The sequence below is a fragment of the Neoarius graeffei genome, chromosome 8 (assembly GCF_027579695.1).
Source record: "Neoarius graeffei isolate fNeoGra1 chromosome 8, fNeoGra1.pri, whole genome shotgun sequence".
In the NCBI taxonomy this organism is placed as follows: Eukaryota; Metazoa; Chordata; class Actinopteri; order Siluriformes; family Ariidae; genus Neoarius; species Neoarius graeffei.
The window spans coordinates 60670855-60695788 of NC_083576.1; the positions used below are offsets into that span (position 1 = coordinate 60670855).

Sequence of the window (24934 nt, forward strand, 5' to 3'; positions counted from 1 at the left end):
TTTGACTTTTTCAGTTTTATTTTTATTAACTGATATTTACATCATTTTAAAAAAAAACATGAAAAAGAAAAACACAATGAGCCATGTGGTCTACTCATCATCATCGTCGTCACTTTTTGCCTTCAACCATGATTATATGGTAGCCAAACTTTGTCTTCACTGGGGGATCAGTGTATACAGGCTTATCCATTGTGCTGACAGGAAGTGCAAATGCAGCTTCCTGAAACGGTCCCACCATTGATCCTCGAGTCATCCAGCCCAGGTCACCCTGTCAAAGGTAAAACAAAGTTCATAAAGCTGTTTTCAATGTCACCCTTTCTCTAATTTTAAAAATTCTACAGTGACCGTTTGCCACTGATCTTTCAAACCGCAACAACTGAGAGAAACTGTTACATGTGATGTGACCAAAAAAAAAAAAAAAACAACAAAAAAAGTAACCATGCAACATGCAATGTGTGAAACACTTCGCTGTATCTGTCTTGAGTTTTAACACCATCATCAAGCTGCTGGATTTAGACCTTCCCTCACTGACCTGTTCCTGGATAAAGGACTTCCTGACAAATCGCCCCCAGACAGTGAAACTCGGCCTCCTCCCACACACTCAGCACCGGTTCTCCCCAGGGCTGCGTGCTGAGCCCCCTACTCTAGTCTGTGGGTGGTAGAAATGGGCAACTGGACTTGCTTGAAAATTCTTGAAAACGTTTCACCTCTCGTCCAAAAGGCTTCCTCAGTTCTGTCTGACTAATGGGGAGTATCAGATATTTATCTTCTCCTGGATCAGAATCAGAATTCTGATGACCAGCTCATCTAAGGTGTCATTGAGGCATCATGTTGGTGTGGGTCACTGGAGGCTGGGTGTGAACGGCGAGTCATTAGGGTGATCAAAGGATTGTCCGTTAGGGTGATCAATGGCAATGACTCTCTCTGTCCTCCTGTGAGTCCCCGAAAACAGCTGGATCCTGGCGTACACCCAGCCGTCTGGGAAGAGTGTCCAAGACCGCCTTGTAGATGTTTGACAAATGATGTCTTTTGCCGCTTTTCCACTACAAACGCGGCTGAGTCGGGCTGAGCCGTGCGTGCCATGCTGAGTCGGGCTGAGCGGGGCTGTTGGAGTTGCATTTCGACTACAACCGCGCTGAACCGTGCTGGCTGGAAGTGGGTGGACACATTGGGTGGAGTTAGCGAAAGTGGGTGGACGTCACGTGATGTCGTTAAGCAGCGCAAACAGTGACATCAGTGATCTTTTAAGCGGTAGTCTCACGACCCGGAGAGTAAACAATAAACATGGAGGACATGGAGTCGTTAGTGTTGCTGGTCTTGGTGCTGTGGCTTGTTGTCACCGACAACGCGGACAGATACTGGCAAGAGCGTATAGATGAGGCGAGGCGCATAAGGCTTCAGAAATTCTCGTAATTCGTAATTATTCTCCTTCCGGGTTTGCGGTGTTTACAGATCCCAGCGCGCTCGCGGGGCGTGTGTGGGCATGTGAGGACACTCCTCCTCACCAATCAGTGCACAGGGGAGTGTCTGCTCACGCCCCCAGCCTCACTCGGCTCGCTTTGGCTTGCTTCAGCCCCACTCCAAAACGGTGCGAGTTTTAGGGGCTAAGCAGGGCTGAAGCGAGCTGAGTCGTGCTCATTTTTGGTAGTCGAAACGCGAGCCGTGTCGGGCTGAAGTGAGCTGAAGCGAGCTGAAGTGAGCTGAAAAAGGGTAGTGGAAAAGGGCCATTAGACACCCACCTCTGTTCAGTGATGGCCGTTCCAGGTTGACAAAAATGGCTTCTTTAACTCCTCGCTCATACCAACGATCCTCTCTGGCTAAAATGCATACGTCACAATCCTGAAATGAGTGTCCTTTGTTGTTAAGATGAATGTAGACAGCCGAGTCCTGGCCTGAGGAACTGGCTCTCCTGTGTTGGGCCAAGCGCCTGTATAGCGGTTGTTTCGTCTCCCCAATATACGAATCCGTGCAATCATCACTGCACTGAATTGCATAAACTACGTTGTCCTGTTTGTGTCTGGGTATTCTGTCCTTAGGGTGGACCAGTTTCTGCTTCAGGGTGTTACTGGGTCTGAAATGTACCGGAATGTTGTGTTTGTAGAAGATCCTCCTGAGTTTCTCGGATAGACCAGAAATGTAGGGAATGACAATGTTCTAAGACATCATTTGTCAAACATCTACAAGGCGGTCTTGGACACTCTTCCCAGACGGCTGGGTGTACGCCAGGACCCAGCTGTTTTCGGTGACTCACAGGAGGACAGCGAGGCCAAGTTTACATTAGACCGTATCTGTCTCGTTTTCTTCGCGGATGCACTGTCCGTTTACATTAAAACGCCTGGAAACGCCGGGAAACGGGAATCCGCCAGGGTCCACGTATTCAATCCAGATCGTGTCTGATCCGGTGCTGTGCAAACATTGAGATACACGGATACGCTGTGCTGAGCTCTAGCTGGCGTCGTCATTGGACAACGTCACTGTGACATCCACCTTCCTGATTCGCTGGCGTTGGTCATGTGACGCGACTGCTGAAAAACGGCGCGGACTTCCGCCTTGTATCACCTTTCATTAAAGAGTATAAAAGTATGAAAATACTGCAAATACTGATGCAAATACTGCCCATTGTGTAGTTATGATTGTCTTTAGGCTTGCCATCCTTCCACTTGCAAGTGGTATGCCCGATATGCACTAGGATCTCACACACAGTGGCTCAGTCCTGAATCACTGCTCGTGTGCTTCACTCGCGCGCTCTGTGAGCTGCGCAGGGCCGGAGTGCACACCCTCCAGAGGGCACTCGCTGTTCAGGGCGGAGTGATTTGGAGCGCAGGATGCCTGCGGAGCCAAGCGTATCCGTGTATTGGCGTTGCTGCGTGCACGCGAATCGTGTATTGGCGTTGCTGTGTGCACGCTAATCGTTTTAAAAACGTTAATCTGATGATCCGCTGATACGGTCTAATGTAAACCCCACCAGAGTCAGATTGCCATTGATCTCTTTCCACACACGACTGCACCCCTGCCTATCCTGGAAACACCATTATTAAATTTTCCAACGACACCACTGTGGTTGGGCTGATCTCAGGAGGTGAAGAGGTGAACTACAGGAATGAGATCCTGAAGCTGACAGAGTGGTGCTCAGCAAATAACCTGTTACTGAATACCACAAAATCTAAAGAAATCATCGTCGATTTCAGGAAGAACAGGGCTGACCTCAACCCTCTCTATATCAATGGCGACTGTGTAAAGAGGGTCCACACCTTCAGGTATCTCGGCACCCTCATCTCTGCGAACCTCTCCTGATCTGCAAACACCATGGCAGTCATCAAGAAGGACCAGCAGCGGCTAAACTTCCTGAGGATGCTCGGTAAGCTGCTGGAGACCTTCTACAGACCCTGCTGACGTACTGCATCTCTGTATGGTACGCTAGCGGCACTGAAGCAAACAGGAAGAGGCTGCAGAGAGTGGTTAAGACAGGGCAGAAAATTGTTGGTCACCCTCTCCCCACCCTGGATGACATCTACAGTACAACTCTCGCTGCCTCACCAGAGTGAGAAACATTGTCAAAGACAGTTCTCATCTGAGCCACCATCTGTTTGACTTACTGCCCTCTGGGAGGCGCTACAGGTGCATCAAGTCCAGGACTAGCAGACTTAAAGGGGAACTGAAGGCAAATTTTTCATCATCAAAATTCTATTTCTCTCATTTTATTAAATATAGGAATGCATTCCTGACAGCTATTTTGTCACTGCTATAGCAAGTTACAAGTATTTGAAATATGCTATGTAATACATCAGTCCATATGTCAAAGCAATGGCCGTAAACGAGATTCGCTGAGACCTGGTGAGACTTCAAAGGACAGAAATAAAATCTCATCTCATCTCATTATCTGTAGCCGCTTATCCTGTTCTACAGGGTCGCAGGCAAGCTGGAGCCTATCCCAGCTGACTACGGGTGAAAGGCGGGGTACACCCTGGACAAGTCGCCAGGTCATCACAGGGCTGACACTTATGGCCCTTTTCCACTACCCTTTTTCAGCTCACTTCAGCTCGCTTCAGCTCACTTCAGCCCGACACGGCTCGCGTTTCGACTACCAAAAACCAGCACGACTCAGCTCGTTTCAGCCCTGCTTAGCCCCTAAAACTCGCACCGTTTTGGAGTGGGGCTGAAGCGAGCCAAACCGTGCCGACTGAGGCTGGGGGCGTGAGCAGACACTCCCCTGTGCACTGATTGGTGAGGAGGCGTGTCCTCACATGCCCACACACGCCCCGCGAGCACGCTGGGATCTGTAAACACCGCAAACCCGGAAGGAGAATAATTATGAATTACGAGAATTTCTGAAGCCTTATGCGCCTCGCCTCATCTATACGCTCTTGCCAGCATCTGTTGGCGTTGTCGGTGACAACAAGCCACAGCACCAAGACCAGCAACACTAACGACTCCATGTCCTCCATGTTTATTGTTTACTATTCGGGTCGTGAGACTACCGCTTAAAAGCTCACTGAATCAGTGACATACAGAGCATCGTGGACGAGTTCGCGGAGCGCAAGGCTCGTCGTATGCCCTTCAAATAATGCGCGCAGTAGGCTATTGATGTTTTATTATGAGCCATGTACAGTATGTCGCCGAATGTTTTTTTTGTTTCTGAGTTACATGTTCGTTTGAAGGACTTAATGTACAAAATAACATAGTTGCACCCCGTAGTGTTGAAATTGGTAAACACAGTGCATTCAGTGAGGTTTGCACCGCCCTCCTTTTATTTCTGACTCTTCCTGTCACCGTTGCAACCTCTGAGCGCTCATTCGTATGCCCTTCAAATAATGTGCGCAGTATAGGCTATTGATGTTTTATTATGAGCCATGTACAGTATCCTAATGTTTTTTGTTTCTGAGTTACATGTTCGTTTGAAGGACTAGATGTACTAAATAACATAGTTGCACCCGGTAGTGTTGAAATTGGTAAACACCGCAGTTGCGGACATTTTGTAGCCTAAAATGATGTTATGATAAGCTTTAATAAAGGGCCCGGTCATTTGCCCCGCCCCCGGCCCGGCTCTGACTTGTTCCGCCACTGTCACTGATGTCACTGTTTGCGCTGCTTAACGACATCACCTGACGTCCACCCACTTTCGCTAACTCCACCCAATGTGTCCACCCACTTCCAGCCAGCACGGTTCAGTGCGGTTGTAGTCGAAATGCAACTCCAACAGCCCCGCTCAGCTCGACTCAGCTCGACTCGGCACGGCACGGCTCAGCCGCGTTTGTAGTGGAAAAGCGGCAATAGACACAGACAACCATTCACACTCACATTCACACCTACGGTCAATTTAGAGTCACCAGTTAACCTAACCTGCATGTCTTTGGACTGTGGGGGAAACCGGAGCACCCGGAGGAAACCCACGCGGACACGGGGAGAACATGCAAACTCCGCACAGAAAGGCCCTCGCCGGCCACGGGGCTCGAACCCGGACCTTCTTGCTGTGAGACGACAGCGCTACCCACTACACCACCGTGCCGCCCAATATCCACTTATGTAACTTTTTAAATGTATGTTGTTCTGGTCTATGTTTTATTTTCTGTGGTCCTTGCACTTTAAGGCTAGGCTTTTAATTTCGTTATACTCCATACAATGACGATAAATTCTGATTCTGAATCAAGGCCAAATTTAATTACAAATAATTTACAGTACCAGTCAAACGTCTGGGCACACCCAACTTAATGGTTTTTCTTTATTTTTATTCATTGAAATACACTTCATATCTTAAAGTAAAGTAACGATGGACTCATTTCTCTTGGCATAGTTGAGCAGTTCTTGAAATAATATTTATTACTACAGTTGTCCAATCGCGCAATTTACTCTTTTTTTTTTATTATTTATTGTTTGATGGTCTGAAATGCATTAAGAACGCACTGTTAAAATGATTTTGATGGATTTCCAGGTCATGGACTGCATGTATAATCAAGGACTTATCAGAGGAAGGACTGACTTGTGATCATTACACATAAATCCAAGTGGAAAAGCACTTAACTGTGTTGCAATACATTTGCTATGGATACCTGGTACATATCTACCTAGAGCAGTGATGTCACGATCAGGGCTAGGACGCAATTTGTGAGCCTTACCCCTTGTCTAGCTTTGTCTTCACTGTACTGTGATGCCACTTCACTAAAGCGCACTCCAGACTTCAGCTTCTCCATCGCCTCCATGCATTTTCCATGTTTCTCACACAGAATATGACGCACCTGGAAGGTTCAAAATGAAAAAGCCACATCAAATTTCATCTTCCATTTTACTGATCAGCATACTTCCAGATACCAGATGAATTAAAGCATTAAATCACCGAACATACAGGTGCACTTTTTAGTTAGGTATACAGATACTGTTTATATGCGCAATTAGCAAGTCTCCTGTTGCCTCCATCTATTCTTGGAAAGGCACCACCATATGAGCACCACTGATCAAATGTGAAGCATTCTCAGCTCAGCGGTAACACAAACAAGTGTGTGTCGTAATTGCACAAGTGTATCAGGCACTGTAGAGTTGCAAAAGTGCCCGCAAGATGGCATGAGAGATAGGAGATGTATTTCCTTTTAAAACAGGAAGTCAGAGAAAGTGTTTCTCAGGCTTGGCTGATTTCCACAGCAACAAATAACATTCAAGATATCCGACACCTCCTGCTGAACCTAACCAGACTCAACAGCGGATTATCAAAAATGTACATTAAAGCTGTATATTTAACAGTCTGTCTTACATCATTACAGTACGTGATGATGAGGAATGAGCACAGAAAACACACCAACTATCCTTTCATCACACAAGGCATGGTTTGGAAGATAATCATCATGCGGGAAGCAGCACATAAACAATCAGCATCTGATGCGAACAAAGTGCTATTGTTGAGTAATGGTCACAATTTGTTTACAAGGCAGGATGAATGTGTTTGAGAGAGAATTTGACTGGATGCTGATTAGATCTGTACAGTATGATGCTGCCTTCAAGTCTTGGAAATGCTGCAAATCACAAGGCCAATGGACATGAACACAATCACAATGCCATAATTACAACTCAAACTCATTTTTCCATGAGACACAACTTTGAGTTGGAGGCAGATCAGTTTTTTAAAAATAAACAAATAATTAAATCATGCTGACCTCCAATATGAATGTAACATCTACAGCAGATGGTCAGATTAAAGTGGTAATTTTACATGTTAACTGTTCAGGTCTTTTTCTTTCAGCAAGGCAAAATAAACTTCGTCACTCATAATACAAAAATTAGTTCCAAGAAGTCCATTTTTGTCCGACAAAAACCACTTGAACACACACCACATTGTAATCAGCACCTCGAACATGTCTGCACTTCTGAGAAGACTTGAAAGCATCATAAATCACCGTTTTCCCCGAAATATATATTATTTACCAGCTGGGAGGTCCGTATCGTGAAATACCGTGACCGAGGTCTTGAAAGTACTGACCGAGGCCCTCTGGGCTGAGGTCAGTATTCAAGGCCGAGGTCACGGTATTTCACCAAACAGACCGACCTTAAACTGTAATACAAATTACACCGACCTTCACGGCTGTAATGCAAATTGCCTTCTACTCGGTATACAAGTGCACTTCCATGGCAGGAAAAAAAAACAAAACAAAACTACATTTTGCCGCCGATGTAGTCCCCTATTTATACAAATAGGAGTCATTCAGGATTCAGCCATGTTTTTGCTTGGCGTTAGCAAGTTACAGGTTTTTAGCTTTCTCCTGAAATGTTTTATTTTATTATTTTGTCTTCCTCAGGGTAGTAAAACTGGCTTTCGCTGTGAACACTGTCATTATCGCTGTCCATGCTGTAAAATTAATGCTATTTTGAATCCTCATTCACGGCTGTAATGCAAATGGCTTTCTCCTCGGTATACAAGTGCACTTCCATGGCAGGAAAAAAAACTACATTTTGCCGCCTATGTAGTCCCCTATTTATACAAATAGGAGTCATTCAGGATTCAGCCATGTTTTTGCTCGGTGTTAGCAAATTACAGGGTTTTAGCTTTCTCCTGAAATGTTTTATTTCTTCTTCCTCAGGGGAGTAAAACTCGCTTTCGCTGTGAACACTGTCGTTATCACTATCCATGCTGTAAAATTAATGCTATTCTCCTGAGAAATGCTGGCAAAAATTTATAAGATTTTTGATAATCTTATAAATAAATCTCAAACAAGATAAATGTTGATAAAAAAATGCTACTATGTTTCATCTTGTTGTGAACGAGCGAGTCGCCAGAGGTCCGTAACGTGGGATACGGACCCGCTCGCCAGCCAATCAGAGCGCAGGGTTTGGACCGCGAAAAAAATAAATGTTATTTACTAGCTGGGAGGTCCGTATCGTGAAATACCGTGACCGAGGTCTTGAAAGTACTGACCGAGGCCCTCTGGGCCGAGGTCAGTATTCAAGGCCGAGGTCACGGTATTTCACCATACGGACCGACCTTAAGCTGGTAAATAATATATTTATTTTTTTCTTTACCAAATTCTAACAGAAACCGAGAGCGCCCGAAAGGGAAAACCGAGCCGAGCCGCCATTTTGAATCCTCATTCACGGCTGTAACGCAAATGGCTTCCTCCTCGGTATACAAGTGCACTTCCATGGCAGGAAAAAAAAAAAAAAAAACTACATTTTGCCACCTATGTAGTCCCCTATTTATATAAAATTGAGTCATTGAGGATTCAGCCATGTTTTTGCTCGGCGTTAGCAACAGTTAGAGGGTTTTAGCTTTCTCCTGAAATGTTTTATTTTATTTCTTCTTCCTCAGGGTAGTAAAACTCACTTTCGCTGTGAAGACTGTCGTTATCGCTATCCGTGCTGTAAAATTAATGCTATTCTCCTGAGAAATACTGGCAAAATTTTATAAGATTTTTGATAATCTTATAAATAAATCTTATTAAAAAAAAAAGATAAATGTTGACAAAAAATGCTGCTATGTTTGTTGTTGTTGTGAACGAGCGAGTCGCCAGAGGTCCGTAACCGGGGTCCGTATCGTAGGATACGGACCCGCTCGCCAGCCAATCAGAGTGCGGGATTTGAGGGAAACCGCACCGTGTAAAAAAAAATTATTATATAGACAAGTGTTTTGCCAGGAGATACACCACTCATATTTTTCATACGAACTACATCCGGGACATTGAGTAACATATTTTCGCTCGTGAGTATACTGATGAATTGTTTTGACTTACTTGCATACTTTTGTTTGTGAATGTGTCTATATAATGCAAAGAAAATCACATGTTGGCTTGAAGATTATCTTCTCGTGGTGAAAAACTCACTTTTCATTTGAAATACATCACAGATCTGAGTGACATATTTAAATAATATTGGCTGGTGTTGAGTGCTATATCAGATATATTCCATTCAGCTCGCATGATACTGAATGAGTCCAAGACGAGTTCAATATAATGCTAGCTGAATGGAATATATCTGATATACCATGAAAAAAGCCAGCCAATTTTATGATCATTATCATCATCATTATTATTATACACTCTCTTTTCCAGTTTTCGATGTCTGTTGGTATGTTTTTCTCTTGTAAACAGAGGGAAACCATCAGGGCTTTCTAGGTCTTCAAAGAAGGCCCAAACATATCAGCATTTCATATGTTATATTGAATTTTTTTCAGTGCTTTCATAATTTCATTATAATTATTCTCTCCTAATTTGGCCTCATTTTCTATCAAATTTGCTTCAGAAATGAAAGGGTTACTGTCCTGAAAACATTAAAATAGAGTTATCCAATGAGTTTTTTTTTTGTCTCAAAGCTGAGAAGAGTTTAGAGCTGGCTCACTCATTGGTTAGGACTTCATTGCCGGGACAGAAGGCCATGGCAGTGTATGTTTATGTAGGAAGTGACAGATGAATTAACCAATCAGATTTTGAGTTATAGTGGGACGGATCAAAAATGTATCGCCCTAGGCCTACTCGAAGGCCAGCGCGAGCTTAACCGCAAGTCAGTGCCGTCAGCGTGGCAGTGAAGTAACCTTCCAGCCGGTATAGCGTTCATCAGTAGTGTCAGTGAATGCTAATAAAGCAGTCAAGCCCGTGTTATCGAGAGCAAGCAGCACAGGCTAGCAACCGAGAAACTAATGCCGCTTTTCCACTACAAATGCGGCTGAGTCGGGCTGAGCCGTGCCGTGCTGAGTCGGGCTGAGCGGGGCTGTTGGAGTTGCATTTCGACTACAACCGCGCTGAACCGTGCTGGCTGGAAGTGGGTGGACACATTGGGTGGAGTTAGCGAAAGTGGGTGGACGTCAGGTGATGTCGTTAAGCAGCGCAAACAGTGACATCAGTGACCTTTTAAGCGGTAGTCTCACGACCCAGAGAGTAAACAATAAACATGGAGGACATGGAGTCGTTAGTGTTGCTGGTCTTGGTGCTGTGGCTTGTTGTCACCGACAACGCCAACAGATACTGGCAAGAGCGTATAGATGAGGCGAGGCGCATAAGGCTTCAGAAATTCTCGTAATTCGTAATTCTTCTTCTTCCGGGTTTGCGGTGTTTACAGATCCCAGCGTGCTCGCGGGGCGTGTGTGGGCATGTGAGGACACTCCTCCTCACCAATCAGTGCACAGGGGAGTGTCTGCTCACGCCCTTAGCCCTGCTCGGCTCGGTTTGGCTTGCTTCAGCCCCACTCCAAAACGGTGCGAGTTTTAGGGGCTAAGCAGGGCTGAAGCAAGCTGAGTCGTGCTGGTTTTTGGTAGTCGAAACGCGAGCCGTGTCGGGCTGAAGTGAGCTGAAGCGAGCTGAAGTGAGCTGAAAAAGGGTAGTGGAAAAGGGCCATAAGATTTCTGTCTACAGATCCTTCTTCCACGCACACTCGCCACAGTAGTTTTCACTCAGACTTAAGTGTTCATTTCCCTGTGTAATTTACTTCATTTCTTTTAAAATCAACATTGACAACTCCACACAACGGAGCTACCTGGCACCCTACTGCTAATCCCTTGCCCTGTTACTTTTTTGGTGTGTCTGGCTAAGTTTTGACTGAGCTGAAGTCCCTGCTTTAATAGTAACGGTTCACCACTGCTTGTAAATATGTGTGAAGAATACTATCTAATAAAGTTTTGGTAGCCTTTCAGGTGTTCAATGCATCTTTCTCTTTCCCTTTTCCTAGAAAAAAAAATGCACAGAAGCAGTGCAGCAGAAAACTCTCTCAGTGAATATTTGCATCAGCTTCGACATGTGACGTCATGTTTTGACAACCATGCAATATAGTAAAGCATATTCAATGCTCATTCTCCATTGGCTTGAGTGACATGTAGGATAAGTGATATGCTAACAATATTGCATGCCATCACACCAAATGAATGAAACCTGCTAGAAGGGAATAGAACATATTTTTATTCCATTGAAAAAGTTGCCTGTATGTATAATAATTCCCGATATTTCACTCCGATGACGTCATTCCCAGTGTTTTCCCGCTGACCAGACACGCGTTGTGAAAACAGTGAACTGGTTCAAAATTAAAATTCTTTTGATTAACTTGCATATTTTTTGTGGATGTGTCCATATAATATAAAGAACATTACACGGTAGCACAAAGATATGAAGTTTATCTTCTTGTGTTGAAAATATCTCACTCGTTTGCTTCATTTGCTCGCAATAAACTCACTCACTCCTTTATAAAACACACACACACTGCCTCATATATATAATTTTTTGGGGGGCATCTGCAGCACCCAGTAACCCAGTGAATTTTGATTTCATGGGAATTTTAAGCACTGTGTATTTCCAGTGGCCACTGTAAAATTCTTACACTTTTGTGCATTTGTATTAGAGGCCCTGTTCACACCTGGCATTAACATGCATCCTGGGTGATCAGGTCTGAAGTGATCAGAGATGGGTTTCCCAAAAGCCTCTTAAAGGGGAACTGAAGTCATTTTTAAACTTGCTTTATTTCTTAATTAACGTGTTATTCAATTACGTTTTCGGTTTTATTAACCTTATATCGTGACTCGTATTGGCATATTATATTACACTTATCGGCCTTTTTGGTTTTTAGCCATGTTGAATGTAATTCGTATGGTCCACGGCAGGCGTCGCTTATCTGCGCGATCTTCACGAGACTTGTGCAAGACTTCAAACATGAATGTATTTGATGTACTGTTTGTGCCTCGACCGACCCTTTTGCCTGTATTCTTGTTTTTGATCTAACCTGCCGTTTTGAATTGCTTGCCTGTGTATATATATTCTGCACTTTATTAAACTGTATACTTCTGCACATACATCCGCCTCCCTCGCGTACGTGACATGGAGATTATTCCATACGACTTCAAACCAATTGAGAAGGGTTGGAAAGACGACAAGATAAGGACTAGTCCGTCGTGCTGGTATTTACGTCATTACTGTCGCACAATTAAAACGTGCCAGGTCAGGCAGCTGGTGGGTTTTCAAAATAAAATACATGCATGTATTTTTGTGATAAATACAGATCATACTGAGCGCATTTCCCATATAATCCTCACTATATAGTGCTCTTTATAGTGAGTAGGGAGCGATTTCGGACACAGGGAAAACTTCCCTCCAGCTTGATTACGTCAGCATTCGAAGGAGGGCGTGTGCGTCTTTTGACAACATTGGCAGATGTTGGTCACTTTGATTTCCGCTGTACGTTTTACTTCCGTCCTATGAAGTCTCGCACAGGTCTCAGCGAATCTCGTTTACGGCCATTGCTTTGACATATGGACTGATACAACCCCGATTCCAAAAAAGTTGGGACAAAGTACAAATTGTAAATAAAAGCAGAATGCAATGATGTGGAAGTTTCAAATTCCATATTTTATTCAGAATAGAACATAGATGGCATATGAAATGTTTAAACTGAGAAAATGTATCATTTAAAGAGAAAAATTAGGTGATTTTAAATTTCATGACAACAACACATCTCAAAAAAGTTGGGACAAGGCCATGTTTACCACTGTGAGACATCCCCTTTTCTCTTGGCAACAGTCTGTAAACGTCTGGGGACTGAGGAGACAAGTTGCTCAAGTTTAGGGATAGGAATGCTAACCCATTCTTGTCTAATGTAGGATTCTAGTTGCTCAACTGTCTTAGGTCTTTTTTGTCATATCTTCCATTTTATGATGCGCCAAATGTTTTCTATGGGTGAAAGATCTGGACTGCAGGCTGGCCAGTTCAGTACCCGGACCCTTCTTCTACGCAGCCATGATGCTGTAATTGATGCAGTATGTGTTTTGGCATTGTCATGTTGGAAAATGCAAGGTCTTCCCTGAAAGAGACGTCGTCTGGATGGGAGCATATGTTGCTCTAGAACCTGGATATACCTTTCAGCATTGATGGTGTCTTTCCAGATGTGTAAGCTGCCCATGCCACATGCACTAATGCAACCCCATACCATCAGAGATGCAGGCTTCTGAACTGAGCGCTGATAACAACTTGGGTCGTCCTTCTCCTCTTTAGTCCGAATGACACGGCGTCCCTGATTTCCATAAAGACCTTCAAATTTTGATTCGTCTGACCACAGAACAGTTTTCCACTTTGCCACAGTCCATTTTAAATGAGCCTTGGCCCAGAGAAGACGTCTGCACTTCTGGATCGTGTTTAGATACGGCTTCTTCTTTGAACTATAGAGTTTTAGCTGGCAACGGCGGATGGCACGGTGAATTGTGTTCACAGATAATGTTCTCTGGAAATATTCCTGAGCCCATTTTGTGATTTCCAATACAGAAGCATGCCTGTATGTGATGCAGTGGCGTCTAAGGGCCCGAAGATCACGGGCACCCAGTATGGTTTTCCGGCCTTGACCCTTACGCACAGAGATTCTTCCAGATTCTCTGAATCTTTTGATGATATTATGCACTGTAGATGATGATATGTTCAAACTCTTTGCAATTTTACACTGTCGAACTCCTTTCTGATATTGCTCCACTATTTGTCGGTGCAGAATTAGGGGGATTGGTGATCCTCTTCCCATCTTTACTTCTGAGAGCCGCTGCCACTCCAAGATGCTCTTTTTATAACCAGTCATGTTAATGGCCTATTGCCAATTGACCTAATGAGTTGCAATTTGGTCCTCCAGCTGTTCCTTTTTTGTACCTTTAACTTTTCCAGCCTCTTATTGCCCCTGTCCCAACTTTTTTGAGATGTGTTGCTGTCATGAAATTTCAAATGAGCCAATATTTGGCATGAAATTTCAAAATGTCTCACTTTCAACATTTGATATGTTGTCTATGTTCTATTGTGAATACAATATCAGTTTTTGAGATTTGTAAATTATTGCATTCCGTTTTTATTTACAATTTGTACTTTGTCCCAACTTTTTTGGAATCGGGGTTGTACATGATCAGGCGGGCCGGCTCTGTGGTCAGCATGAAGCTGGAGACTCTGGTGACGGTGGCAGAGAAGAGGTCTATGGACAAACTATTGAACATCATGGACGATGCCAGTCACCCTCTGCACACCGTCATCAGCAACCAGAGGAGCCTGTTCAGTGACAGAATGCTCCTTCCCAAGTGCAGGACGAACAGACTCAAAAACTCCTTTGCCCCTCACGCCATCAGACTGTACAACTCCTCTCTGGGGGGGAGGAGGGGTAACAGGAGGACAGAGGACGGGAAGGAGCAGTAGCCTAGCCTAACAATAAGCAATACCGGACAATGTGCAATATAATGTGCAATATCTTTCCTGCTCCCCCCCCCCCACACACACACACACACACACACACTTACCCTAACCCCACTTCTCCCCCCTTCCTCTCTTCCCTATATCTTATTCTTTTTATATATTTGTATATGTAAATACTTAATTTATCTAGAAATTTCTCTCTATTTCTTTTCTCTGTTTATCTGTAATGATGCTGCTGGAATCTTAATTTCCCTGAGGGAACCCTCCCAAAGGGATCAATAAAGTTTTATCTAATCTAATCTAACATAGCATATTTCAAAACACTCATAACTTACTACAGCAGTGACAAAATAGCTGTCAGGAATGCATTCCTACATTTTATAAAATGAGAAATAGAATTTTGATAATAATAAAATTTGCCTTCAGTTCCTCTTTAACTAGGAGAAACAGTGTTCATTGTGATGCTCGCGCTACCATTTAACGATGAGATTTGTGCTATGATGCTTTTGGGGAACCCACCCCAAGGTCTGAAGCGATCAGGTCCAAGTACAAATGAGAATCTGACTACAGAGCTGCTGTTTGCTGGACAATTTTCTTCTTTACACACCACTCAGACTGGCACCAAACACAGACATCCCAAGTCTCCCGGAAGTTCCTGGGAGTCTCCTGCATATTGATAGCAGCTCTTTGATGCCCGCAAATTACATACAATCTCACGGAATCTACAGCAAGCAAGCAAGCTTCATCCTGAATCTATCGACCAGATACAAACTTGTGTACGTCACAATAGCAGGCCCACGCAGCCTGTGGTGTGGTGGCAGTGTGGCACACTACTGAGTAGGGTAGAGTGCAATTTGGGATGCGGCCAATTTCACAACGTGCATTTCCAGTTTAAGAAAAAAAAAAAAAAACAAGTGTACGTGCGTGCCCTCTGGCAGTTCATATGTGTGTGCAAGCACTTGCAAGGTGACGGCGACAGCATGTGAGGCATGTTTTCTCCCGCCTCTGCGGGCACTGTTTGGCCAAAGCAGTGGAGAGGAGAAGAGATGAACCGGTCGCCATCTTCCTAGCGTTTCTCCCTCTAATTTATGGGGGCGGGGTGTCCAGATTCAATCAGTAAGGAGCTTATACAATATGGCACATTGTAGTTATCATAGTTTAGGGGTTGGGAGCAGCTAAGTCCCCAAGTCAGGGTGTCAGCTATGACTCTGAGTGAACTGCGTGAATTCAGGTATTGTTCATCTCCAAAAGGTCACCCCAAAATCCACCAGAATGGAGGAAATCACATCAACCAAATCCAAAATTTTCTGTGGGAGTACCCCCATGCAATGTATTTGTTCCCCCGCCCAAAAAAAAAAAATATTGGGGACCTCCCTGAACTGAATTTTGTCAGGTTGGGATGTCTGCAAACACTACCTTACTACCTTGGTAGTGGCGCTCTGTTTTTATTGATGGACAGGACACAGTCAGGGACAGGAGACCTACACTTCCCCCAGTGCACATGTACTGTGGTAGATAAATTGGCCAGTGAGTGTAGTTTCAGTCACCTTTACTGCAGTGCCTCCTTTCTGAGCTTTCTCCTTCTTGTCACCACTTCCACTGTCCGAGGCACCACCTGTTCACACAGCACACACTTTACACACAAATTAGGTTTAATCATCTTAAAATGGTTTGCTTGCTGGCTGCCTGCTCAACTCAAATAGCTCGCTCTCTGTAAGGGGGTGGTTTATAATGTTGCATCAACCACCCACAAGTCACAGCTATATAACTTTAATTAGCTAACTAGTTCCCATATAGCAAATACAAAACACTCAGTGCTACTCTTAGCTAGCCAGCTAATCTGATGACAGAGCTACAAACTCTCAGAAGCTAAATCCATTCAGAAACTGTTGTTCTGGGTAAAACACTTGTTAACCAAAATAGAAAGTTCCTAGAAGGTCATGAAATGGTTACCAAAAATAATTGAAGGAGAAAACATTAACATTAAGGAAAGTTTGCTGGAGAGTTAGTATCTAAAACTCTATGTAATCCTGCTTTTTTATTTTAATTACTGATGCTGCTAATAGTCTTTTAAGCGATGTCTCCTGAAAGATGTTTAAGAAAAAAAAAATTAGAGTAGCAAAAACTGGTTGTATAGCAGGAACGATTCAGCTGCATTTGGCTACTGAACTAGCGTGCTTGCTATTTATCAAGAGTTTCTGAATGGATTTAGCGCACGAACTAGCCTGCTCGCTATTTATCAAGAGTTTCTGAATGGATTTAGTGCGCGAACTAGCCTGCTTGCTATTTATCAAGAGTTTCTGAATGGATTTAGTGCGCGAACTAGCCTGCTTGCTATTTATCAACAGTTTCTGAATGGATTTAGCTCGCTAGTGAACTAGCCTGCTAGCTATTTATCAACAGTTTATGAATGGATTTAGCTAGCTAGTTCACTAGCCTGCTAGATATTTATCAACAGTTTCTGAATGGATTTAGCTAGCTAGTGAACTAGCCTGCTAGCTATTTATCAACAGTTTCTGAATGGATTTAGCTCGCTAGTGAACTAGCCTGCTAGCTACTTATCAACAGTTTCTGAATGGATTTAGCTAGCTAGTGAACTAGCCTGCTCGCTATTTATCAACAGTTTCTGAATGGATTTAGCTAGCTAGTGAACTAGCCTGCTCGCTACTTATCAACAGTTCCTGAATGGATTTAGCTAGCTAGTGAAATAGCCTGCTAGCTATTTATCAACAGTTTCTGAATGGCTTTAGCTAGCTAGTTCACAAGCCTGCTAGCTACTTATCAACAGTTTCTGAATGGATTTAGCTAGCTAGTTCACGAGCCTGCTAGCTACTTATCAACAGTTTCTGAATGGATTTAGCTCGCTAGTGAACTAGCCTGCTAGCTATTTATCAACAGTTTCTGAATGGATTTAGCTAGCTAGTGAACTAGCCTGCTAGCTACTTATCAACAGTTCCTGAATGGATTTAGCTAGCTAGTGAACTAGCCTGCTAGCTATTTATCAACAGTTTCTGAATGGATTTAGTGCGCGAACTAGCCTGCTAGCTACTTATCAACAGTTTCTGAATGGATTTAGCTAGCTAGTGAAATAGCCTGCTAGCTATTTATCAACAGTTTCTGAATGGATTTAGCTCGCTAGTGAACTAGCCTGCTAGCTACTTAACAGTTTCTGAATGGATTTAGCTCGCTAGTGAACTAGCCTGCTAGCTATTTATCAACAGTTTCTGAATGGATTTAGCTAGCTAGTGAACTAGCCTGCTAGCTATTTATCAACAGTTTCTGAATGGATTTAGCTAGCTAGTGAATTAGCCTGCTAGCTACTTATCAACAGTTTCTGAATGGATTTAGCTAGCTAGTAAACTAGCCTGCTAGCTATTTATCAACAGTTTCTGAATGGATTTAGCTAGCTAGTGAACTAGCCTGCTAGATATTTATCAACAGTTTTTGAATGGATTTAGCTAGCTAGTGAACTAGCCTGCTAGCTATTTATCAACAGTTTATGAATGGATTTAGCGACCTAGTGAACTAACCTGCTAGCTATTTATCAACAGTTCCTGAATGGATTTAGCTAGCTAGTGAACTAGCCTGCTAGCTACTTATCAACAGTTCCTGAATGGATTTAGCTAGCTAGTGAAATAGCCTGCTAGCTATTTATCAACAGTTTCTGAATGGCTTTAGCTAGCTAGTTCACAAGCCTGCTAGCTACTTATCAACAGTTTCTGAATGGATTTAGCTAGCTAGTTCACGAGCCTGCTAGCTACTTATCAACAGTTTCTGAATGGATTTAGCTCGCTAGTGAACTAGCCTGCTAGCTATTTATCAACAGTTTCTGAATGGATTTAGCTAGCTAGTGAACTAGCCTGCTAGCTACTTATCAACAGTTCCTGAATGGATTTAGCTAGCTAGTGAACTAGCCTGCTAGCTATTTATCAACAGTTTCTGAATGGATTTAGTGCGCGAACTAGCCTGCTAGCTACTTATCAACAGTTTCTGAATGGATTTAGCTAGCTAGTGAAATAGCCTGCTAGCTATTTATCAACAGTTTCTGAATGGATTTAGCTCGCTAGTGAACTAGCCTGCTAGCTACTTAACAGTTTCTGAATGGATTTAGCTCGCTAGTGAACTAGCCTGCTAGCTATTTATCAACAGTTTCTGAATGGATTTAGCTAGCTAGTGAACTAGCCTGCTAGCTATTTATCAACAGTTTCTGAATGGATTTAGCTAGCTAGTGAATTAGCCTGCTAGCTACTTATCAACAGTTTCTGAATGGATTTAGCTAGCTAGTAAACTAGCCTGCTAGCTATTTATCAACAGTTTCTGAATGGATTTAGCTAGCTAGTGAACTAGCCTGCTAGATATTTATCAACAGTTTTTGAATGGATTTAGCTAGCTAGTGAACTAGCCTGCTAGCTATTTATCAACAGTTTATGAATGGATTTAGCGACCTAGTGAACTAACCTGCTAGCTATTTATCAACAGTTTCTGAATGGATTTAGCTAGCTAGTGAACTAGCCTGCTAGCTACTTATCAACAGTTTCTGAATGGATTTAGCTAGGTAGTAAACTAGCCTGCTCGCTATTTATCAACAGTTTCTGAATGGATTTAGCTAGCTAGTGAACTAGCCTGCTAGCTACTTATCAACAGTTTCTGAATGGCTTTAGCTAGCTAGTTCACAAGCCTGCTAGCTACTTATCAACAGTTTCTGAATGGATTTAGCTAGCTAGTTCACGAGCCTGCTAGCTACTTATCAACAGTTTCTGAATGGATTTAGCGAGTTAGTGAACTAGCCTGCTAGCTATTTATGAACAGTTTCTGAATGGATTTAGCTCACTAGTGAACTAACCTGCTAGCTATTTATCAACAGTTTCTGAATGGATTTAGCGAGCTAGTGAACTAACCTGCTAGCTATTTATCAACAGTTTCTGAATGGATTTAGCTAGCTAGTGAACTAGCCTGCTAGCTACTTATCAACAGTTTCTGAATGGATTTAGCTAGCTAGTGAACTAGCCTGCTAGCTACTTATCAACAGTTTCTGAATGGCTTTAGCTAGCTAGTTCACAAGCCTGCTAGCTACTTATCAACAGTTTCTGAATGGATTTAGCTAGCTAGTTCACGAGCCTGCTAGCTACTTATCAACAGTTTCTGAATGGATTTAGCGAGTTAGTGAACTAGCCTGCTAGCTATTTATGAACAGTTTCTGAATGGATTTAGCTCGCTAGTGAACTAACCTGCTAGCTATTTATCAACAGTTTCTGAATGGATTTAGCTAGCTAGTGAACTAGCCTGCTAGCTACTTATCAACAGTTTCTGAATGGATTTAGCTAGCTAGTAAATTAGCCTGCTAGCTATTTATCAACAGTTTCTGAATGGATTTAGCTAGCTAGTTCACTAGCCTGCTAGCTACTTATCAACAGTTTCTGAATGGATTTAGCTAGCTAGTTCACTAACCTGCTAGCTACTTATCAACAGTTTATGAATGGATTTAGCTAGCTAGTGAACTAGCCTGCTAGCTATTTATCAACAGTTTCTGAATGGATTTAGCTAGCTAGTGAACTAGCCTGCTAGCTATTTATCAACAGTTTATGAATGGATTTAGCTAGGTAGTAAACTAGCCTGCTAGCTATTTATCAACAGTTTCTGAATGGATTTAGCTAGCTAGCGAACTAGCCTGCTAGCGAACTAGCCTGCTAGCTATTTATCAACAGTTTCTGAATGGATTTAGCTAGCTAGTGAACTAGCCTGCTAGCTATTTATCAACAGTTTATGAATGGATTTAGCTAGGTAGTAAACTAGCCTGCTAGCTATTTATCAACAGTTTCTGAATGGATTTAGCTAGCTAGCGAACTAGCCTGCTAGCGAACTAGCCTGCTAGCTATTTATCAACAGTTTCTGAATGGATTTAGCTAGCTAGTGAACTAGCCTGCTAGCTATTTATCAACAGTTTATGAATGGATTTAGCTAGCTAGTTCACTAGCCTGCTAGATATTTATCAACAGTTTCTGAATGGATTTAGCTAGCTAGTGAACTAGCCTGCTAGCTACTTATCAACAGTTTCTGAATGGATTTAGCTCGCTAGTTCACTAGCCTGCTAGCTACTTATCAACAGTTTCTGAATGGATTTAGCTAGCTAGTGAAATAGCCTGCTAGGTATTTATCAACAGTTTCTGAATGGATTTAGCGAGCTAGTGAACTAGCCTGCTAGCTATTTATCAACAGTTTCTGAATGGATTTAGCTAGCTAGTGAACTAGCCTGCTAGCTACTTATCAACAGTTTCTGAATGGATTTAGCTAGCTAGTGAAATAGCCTGCTAGCTACTTATCAACAGTTTCTGAATGGATTTAGCTAGCTAGTGAACTAGCCTGCTAGCTATTTATCAACAGTTTATGAATGGATTTAGCTAGCTAGTTCACTAGCCTGCTAGCTATTTTATCAACAGTTTCTGAATGGATTTAGCGAGCTAGTGAACTAGCCTGCTAGTTCACTAGCCTGCTAGCTATTTATCAACAGTTTCTGAATGGATTTAGCTAGCTAGCAAACTAGCCTGCTAGCGAACTAGCCTGCTAGCTATTTATCAACAGTTTCTGAATGGATTTAGCTAGCTAGTGAACTAGCCTGCTAGCTATTTATCAACAGTTTATGAATGGATTTAGCTAGCTAGTGAACTAGCCTGCTAGATATTTATCAACAGTTTCTGAATGGATTTAGCTAGCTAGTTCACTAGCCTGCTAAATATTTATCAACAGTTTCTGAATGGATTTAGCTAGCTAGTGAACTAGCCTGCTAGCTACTTATCAACAGTTTCTGAATGGATTTAGCTAGCTAGTTCACTAGCCTGCTAGCTACTTATCAACAGTTTCTGAATGGATTTAGCTAGCTAGTGAACTAGCCTGCTAGCTATTTATCAACAGTTTATGAATGGATTTAGCTAGCTAGTGAACTAGCCTGCTAGCTATTTATCAACAGTTTCTGAATGGATTTAGCTAGCTAGTGAACTAGCCTGCTAGCTATTTATCAACAGTTTATGAATGGATTTAGCTAGCTAGTTCACTAGCCTGCTAGCTATTTTATCAACAGTTTATGAATGGATTTAGCGACCTAGTGAACTAACCTGCTAGCTATTTATCAACAGTTTCTGAATGGATTTAGCTAGCTAGTGAACTAGCCTGCTAGCGAACTAGCCTGCTAGCTATTTATCAACAGTTTCTGAATGGATTTAGCTAGCTAGCGAACTAGCCTGCTAGCTATTTATCAACAGTTTCTGAATGGATTTAGCTAGCTAGTGAACTAGCCTGCTAGCTATTTATCAACAGTTTATGAATGGATTTAGCTAGGTAGTAAACTAGCCTGCTAGCTATTTATCAACAGTTTCTGAATGGATTTAGCTAGCTAGCGAACTAGCCTGCTAGCGAACTAGCCTGCTAGCTATTTATCAACAGTTTCTGAATGGATTTAGCTAGCTAGTGAACTAGCCTGCTAGCTATTTATCAACAGTTTATGAATGGATTTAGCTAGCTAGTTCACTAGCCTGCTAGATATTTATCAACAGTTTCTGAATGGATTTAGCTAGCTAGTGAACTAGCCTGCTAGCTACTTATCAACAGTTTCTGAATGGATTTAGCTCGCTAGTTCACTAGCCTGCTAGCTACTTATCAACAGTTTCTGAATGGATTTAGCTAGCTAGTGAAATAGCCTGCTAGGTATTTATCAACAGTTTCTGAATGGATTTAGCGAGCTAGTGAACTAACCTGCTAGCTACTTATCAACAGTTTCTGAATGGATTTAGCTCGCTAGTTCACTAGCCTGCTAGCTACTTATCAACAGTTTCTGAATGGATTTAGCTAGCTAGTGAAATAGCCTGCTAGCTATTTATCAACAGTTTCTAAATGGATTTAGCTAGCTAGTGAACTAGCCTGCTAGCTATTTATCAACAGTTTCTGAATGGATTTAGCTAGCTAGTGAACTAGCCTGCTAGCTACTTATCAACAGTTTCTGAATGGATTTAGCGAGCTAGTGAAATAGCCTGCTAGCTACTTATCAACAGTTTCTGAATGGATTTAGCTAGCTAGTGAACTAGCCTGCTAGCTACTTATCAACAGTTTCTGAATGGATTTAGCGAGCTAGTGAAATAGCCTGCTAGCTATTTATCAACAGTTTCTGAATGGATTTAGCTAGCTAGTGAACTAGCCTGCTAGCTATTTATCAACAGTTTATGAATGGATTTAGCTAGCTAGTGAACTAGCCTGCTAGATATTTATCAACAGTTTCTGAATGGATTTAGCTAGCTAGTTCACTAGCCTGCTAAATATTTATCAACAGTTTCTGAATGGATTTAGCTAGCTAGTGAACTAGCCTGCTAGCTACTTATCAACAGTTTCTGAATGGATTTAGCTAGCTAGTTCACTAGCCTGCTAGCTACTTATCAACAGTTTCTGAATGGATTTAGCTAGCTAGTGAACTAGCCTGCTAGCTATTTATCAACAGTTTATGAATGGATTTAGCTAGCTAGTGAACTAGCCTGCTAGCTATTTATCAACAGTTTCTGAATGGATTTAGCTAGCTAGTGAACTAGCCTGCTAGCTATTTATCAACAGTTTATGAATGGATTTAGCTAGCTAGTTCACTAGCCTGCTAGCTATTTTATCAACAGTTTATGAATGGATTTAGCGACCTAGTGAACTAACCTGCTAGCTATTTATCAACAGTTTCTGAATGGATTTAGCTAGCTAGTGAACTAGCCTGCTAGCGAACTAGCCTGCTAGCTATTTATCAACAGTTTCTGAATGGATTTAGCTAGCTAGCGAACTAGCCTGCTAGCTATTTATCAACAGTTTCTGAATGGATTTAGCTAGCTAGTGAACTAGCCTGCTAGCTATTTATCAACAGTTTATGAATGGATTTAGCTAGGTAGTAAACTAGCCTGCTAGCTATTTATCAACAGTTTCTGAATGGATTTAGCTAGCTAGCGAACTAGCCTGCTAGCGAACTAGCCTGCTAGCTATTTATCAACAGTTTCTGAATGGATTTAGCTAGCTAGTGAACTAGCCTGCTAGCTATTTATCAACAGTTTATGAATGGATTTAGCTAGCTAGTTCACTAGCCTGCTAGATATTTATCAACAGTTTCTGAATGGATTTAGCTAGCTAGTGAACTAGCCTGCTAGCTACTTATCAACAGTTTCTGAATGGATTTAGCTAGCTAGCGAACTAGCCTGCTAGCTATTTATCAACAGTTTCTGAATGGATTTAGCTAGCTAGTGAACTAGCCTGCTAGCTATTTATCAACAGTTTATGAATGGATTTAGCTAGGTAGTAAACTAGCCTGCTAGCTATTTATCAACAGTTTCTGAATGGATTTAGCTAGCTAGCGAACTAGCCTGCTAGCGAACTAGCCTGCTAGCTATTTATCAACAGTTTCTGAATGGATTTAGCTAGCTAGTGAACTAGCCTGCTAGCTATTTATCAACAGTTTATGAATGGATTTAGCTAGCTAGTTCACTAGCCTGCTAGATATTTATCAACAGTTTCTGAATGGATTTAGCTAGCTAGTGAACTAGCCTGCTAGCTACTTATCAACAGTTTCTGAATGGATTTAGCTCGCTAGTTCACTAGCCTGCTAGCTACTTATCAACAGTTTCTGAATGGATTTAGCTAGCTAGTGAAATAGCCTGCTAGGTATTTATCAACAGTTTCTGAATGGATTTAGCGAGCTAGTGAACTAACCTGCTAGCTACTTATCAACAGTTTCTGAATGGATTTAGCTCGCTAGTTCACTAGCCTGCTAGCTACTTATCAACAGTTTCTGAATGGATTTAGCTAGCTAGTGAAATAGCCTGCTAGCTATTTATCAACAGTTTCTAAATGGATTTAGCTAGCTAGTGAACTAGCCTGCTAGCTATTTATCAACAGTTTCTGAATGGATTTAGCTAGCTAGTGAACTAGCCTGCTAGCTACTTATCAACAGTTTCTGAATGGATTTAGCGAGCTAGTGAAATAGCCTGCTAGCTACTTATCAACAGTTTCTGAATGGATTTAGCTAGCTAGTGAAATAGCCTGCTAGCTACTTATCAACAGTTTCTGAATGGATTTAGCTAGCTAGTGAAATAGCCTGCTAGCTATTTATCAACAGTTTCTGAAGGCATTTAGCTTCTGAGAGTTTGTAAAGTGATAATTCGTTGCTAATAACTTTTAAAGACACGCTGTGATCATAAGACTTATCCTACCTTTTGCCCCCTTACCACCCTTTCCTTTAGGTGGCATATTTATTATTAGCAGTTAGCTAACACTTCTCCCTGCACCACCACACGGATCACGCCTCAGCACCAGCCTTA

General features: G+C 42.3%; 1 protein-coding gene across 1 annotated transcript; it reads right to left on the reverse strand.

Annotated features, from left to right (window-relative positions):
* On the reverse strand, positions 1–24934 carry pin4 (protein (peptidylprolyl cis/trans isomerase) NIMA-interacting, 4 (parvulin)). The gene is made up of 4 exons (XM_060926981.1): positions 24827–24934; positions 16154–16221; positions 6114–6233; positions 1–268 (listed from the first exon to the last, which is right to left on the reverse strand). The coding sequence occupies exons 1-4, from the start codon at positions 24861–24863 to the stop codon at positions 110–112; spliced, it is 384 nt and encodes a 127-aa protein (XP_060782964.1). The 5' UTR covers positions 24864–24934; the 3' UTR covers positions 1–109.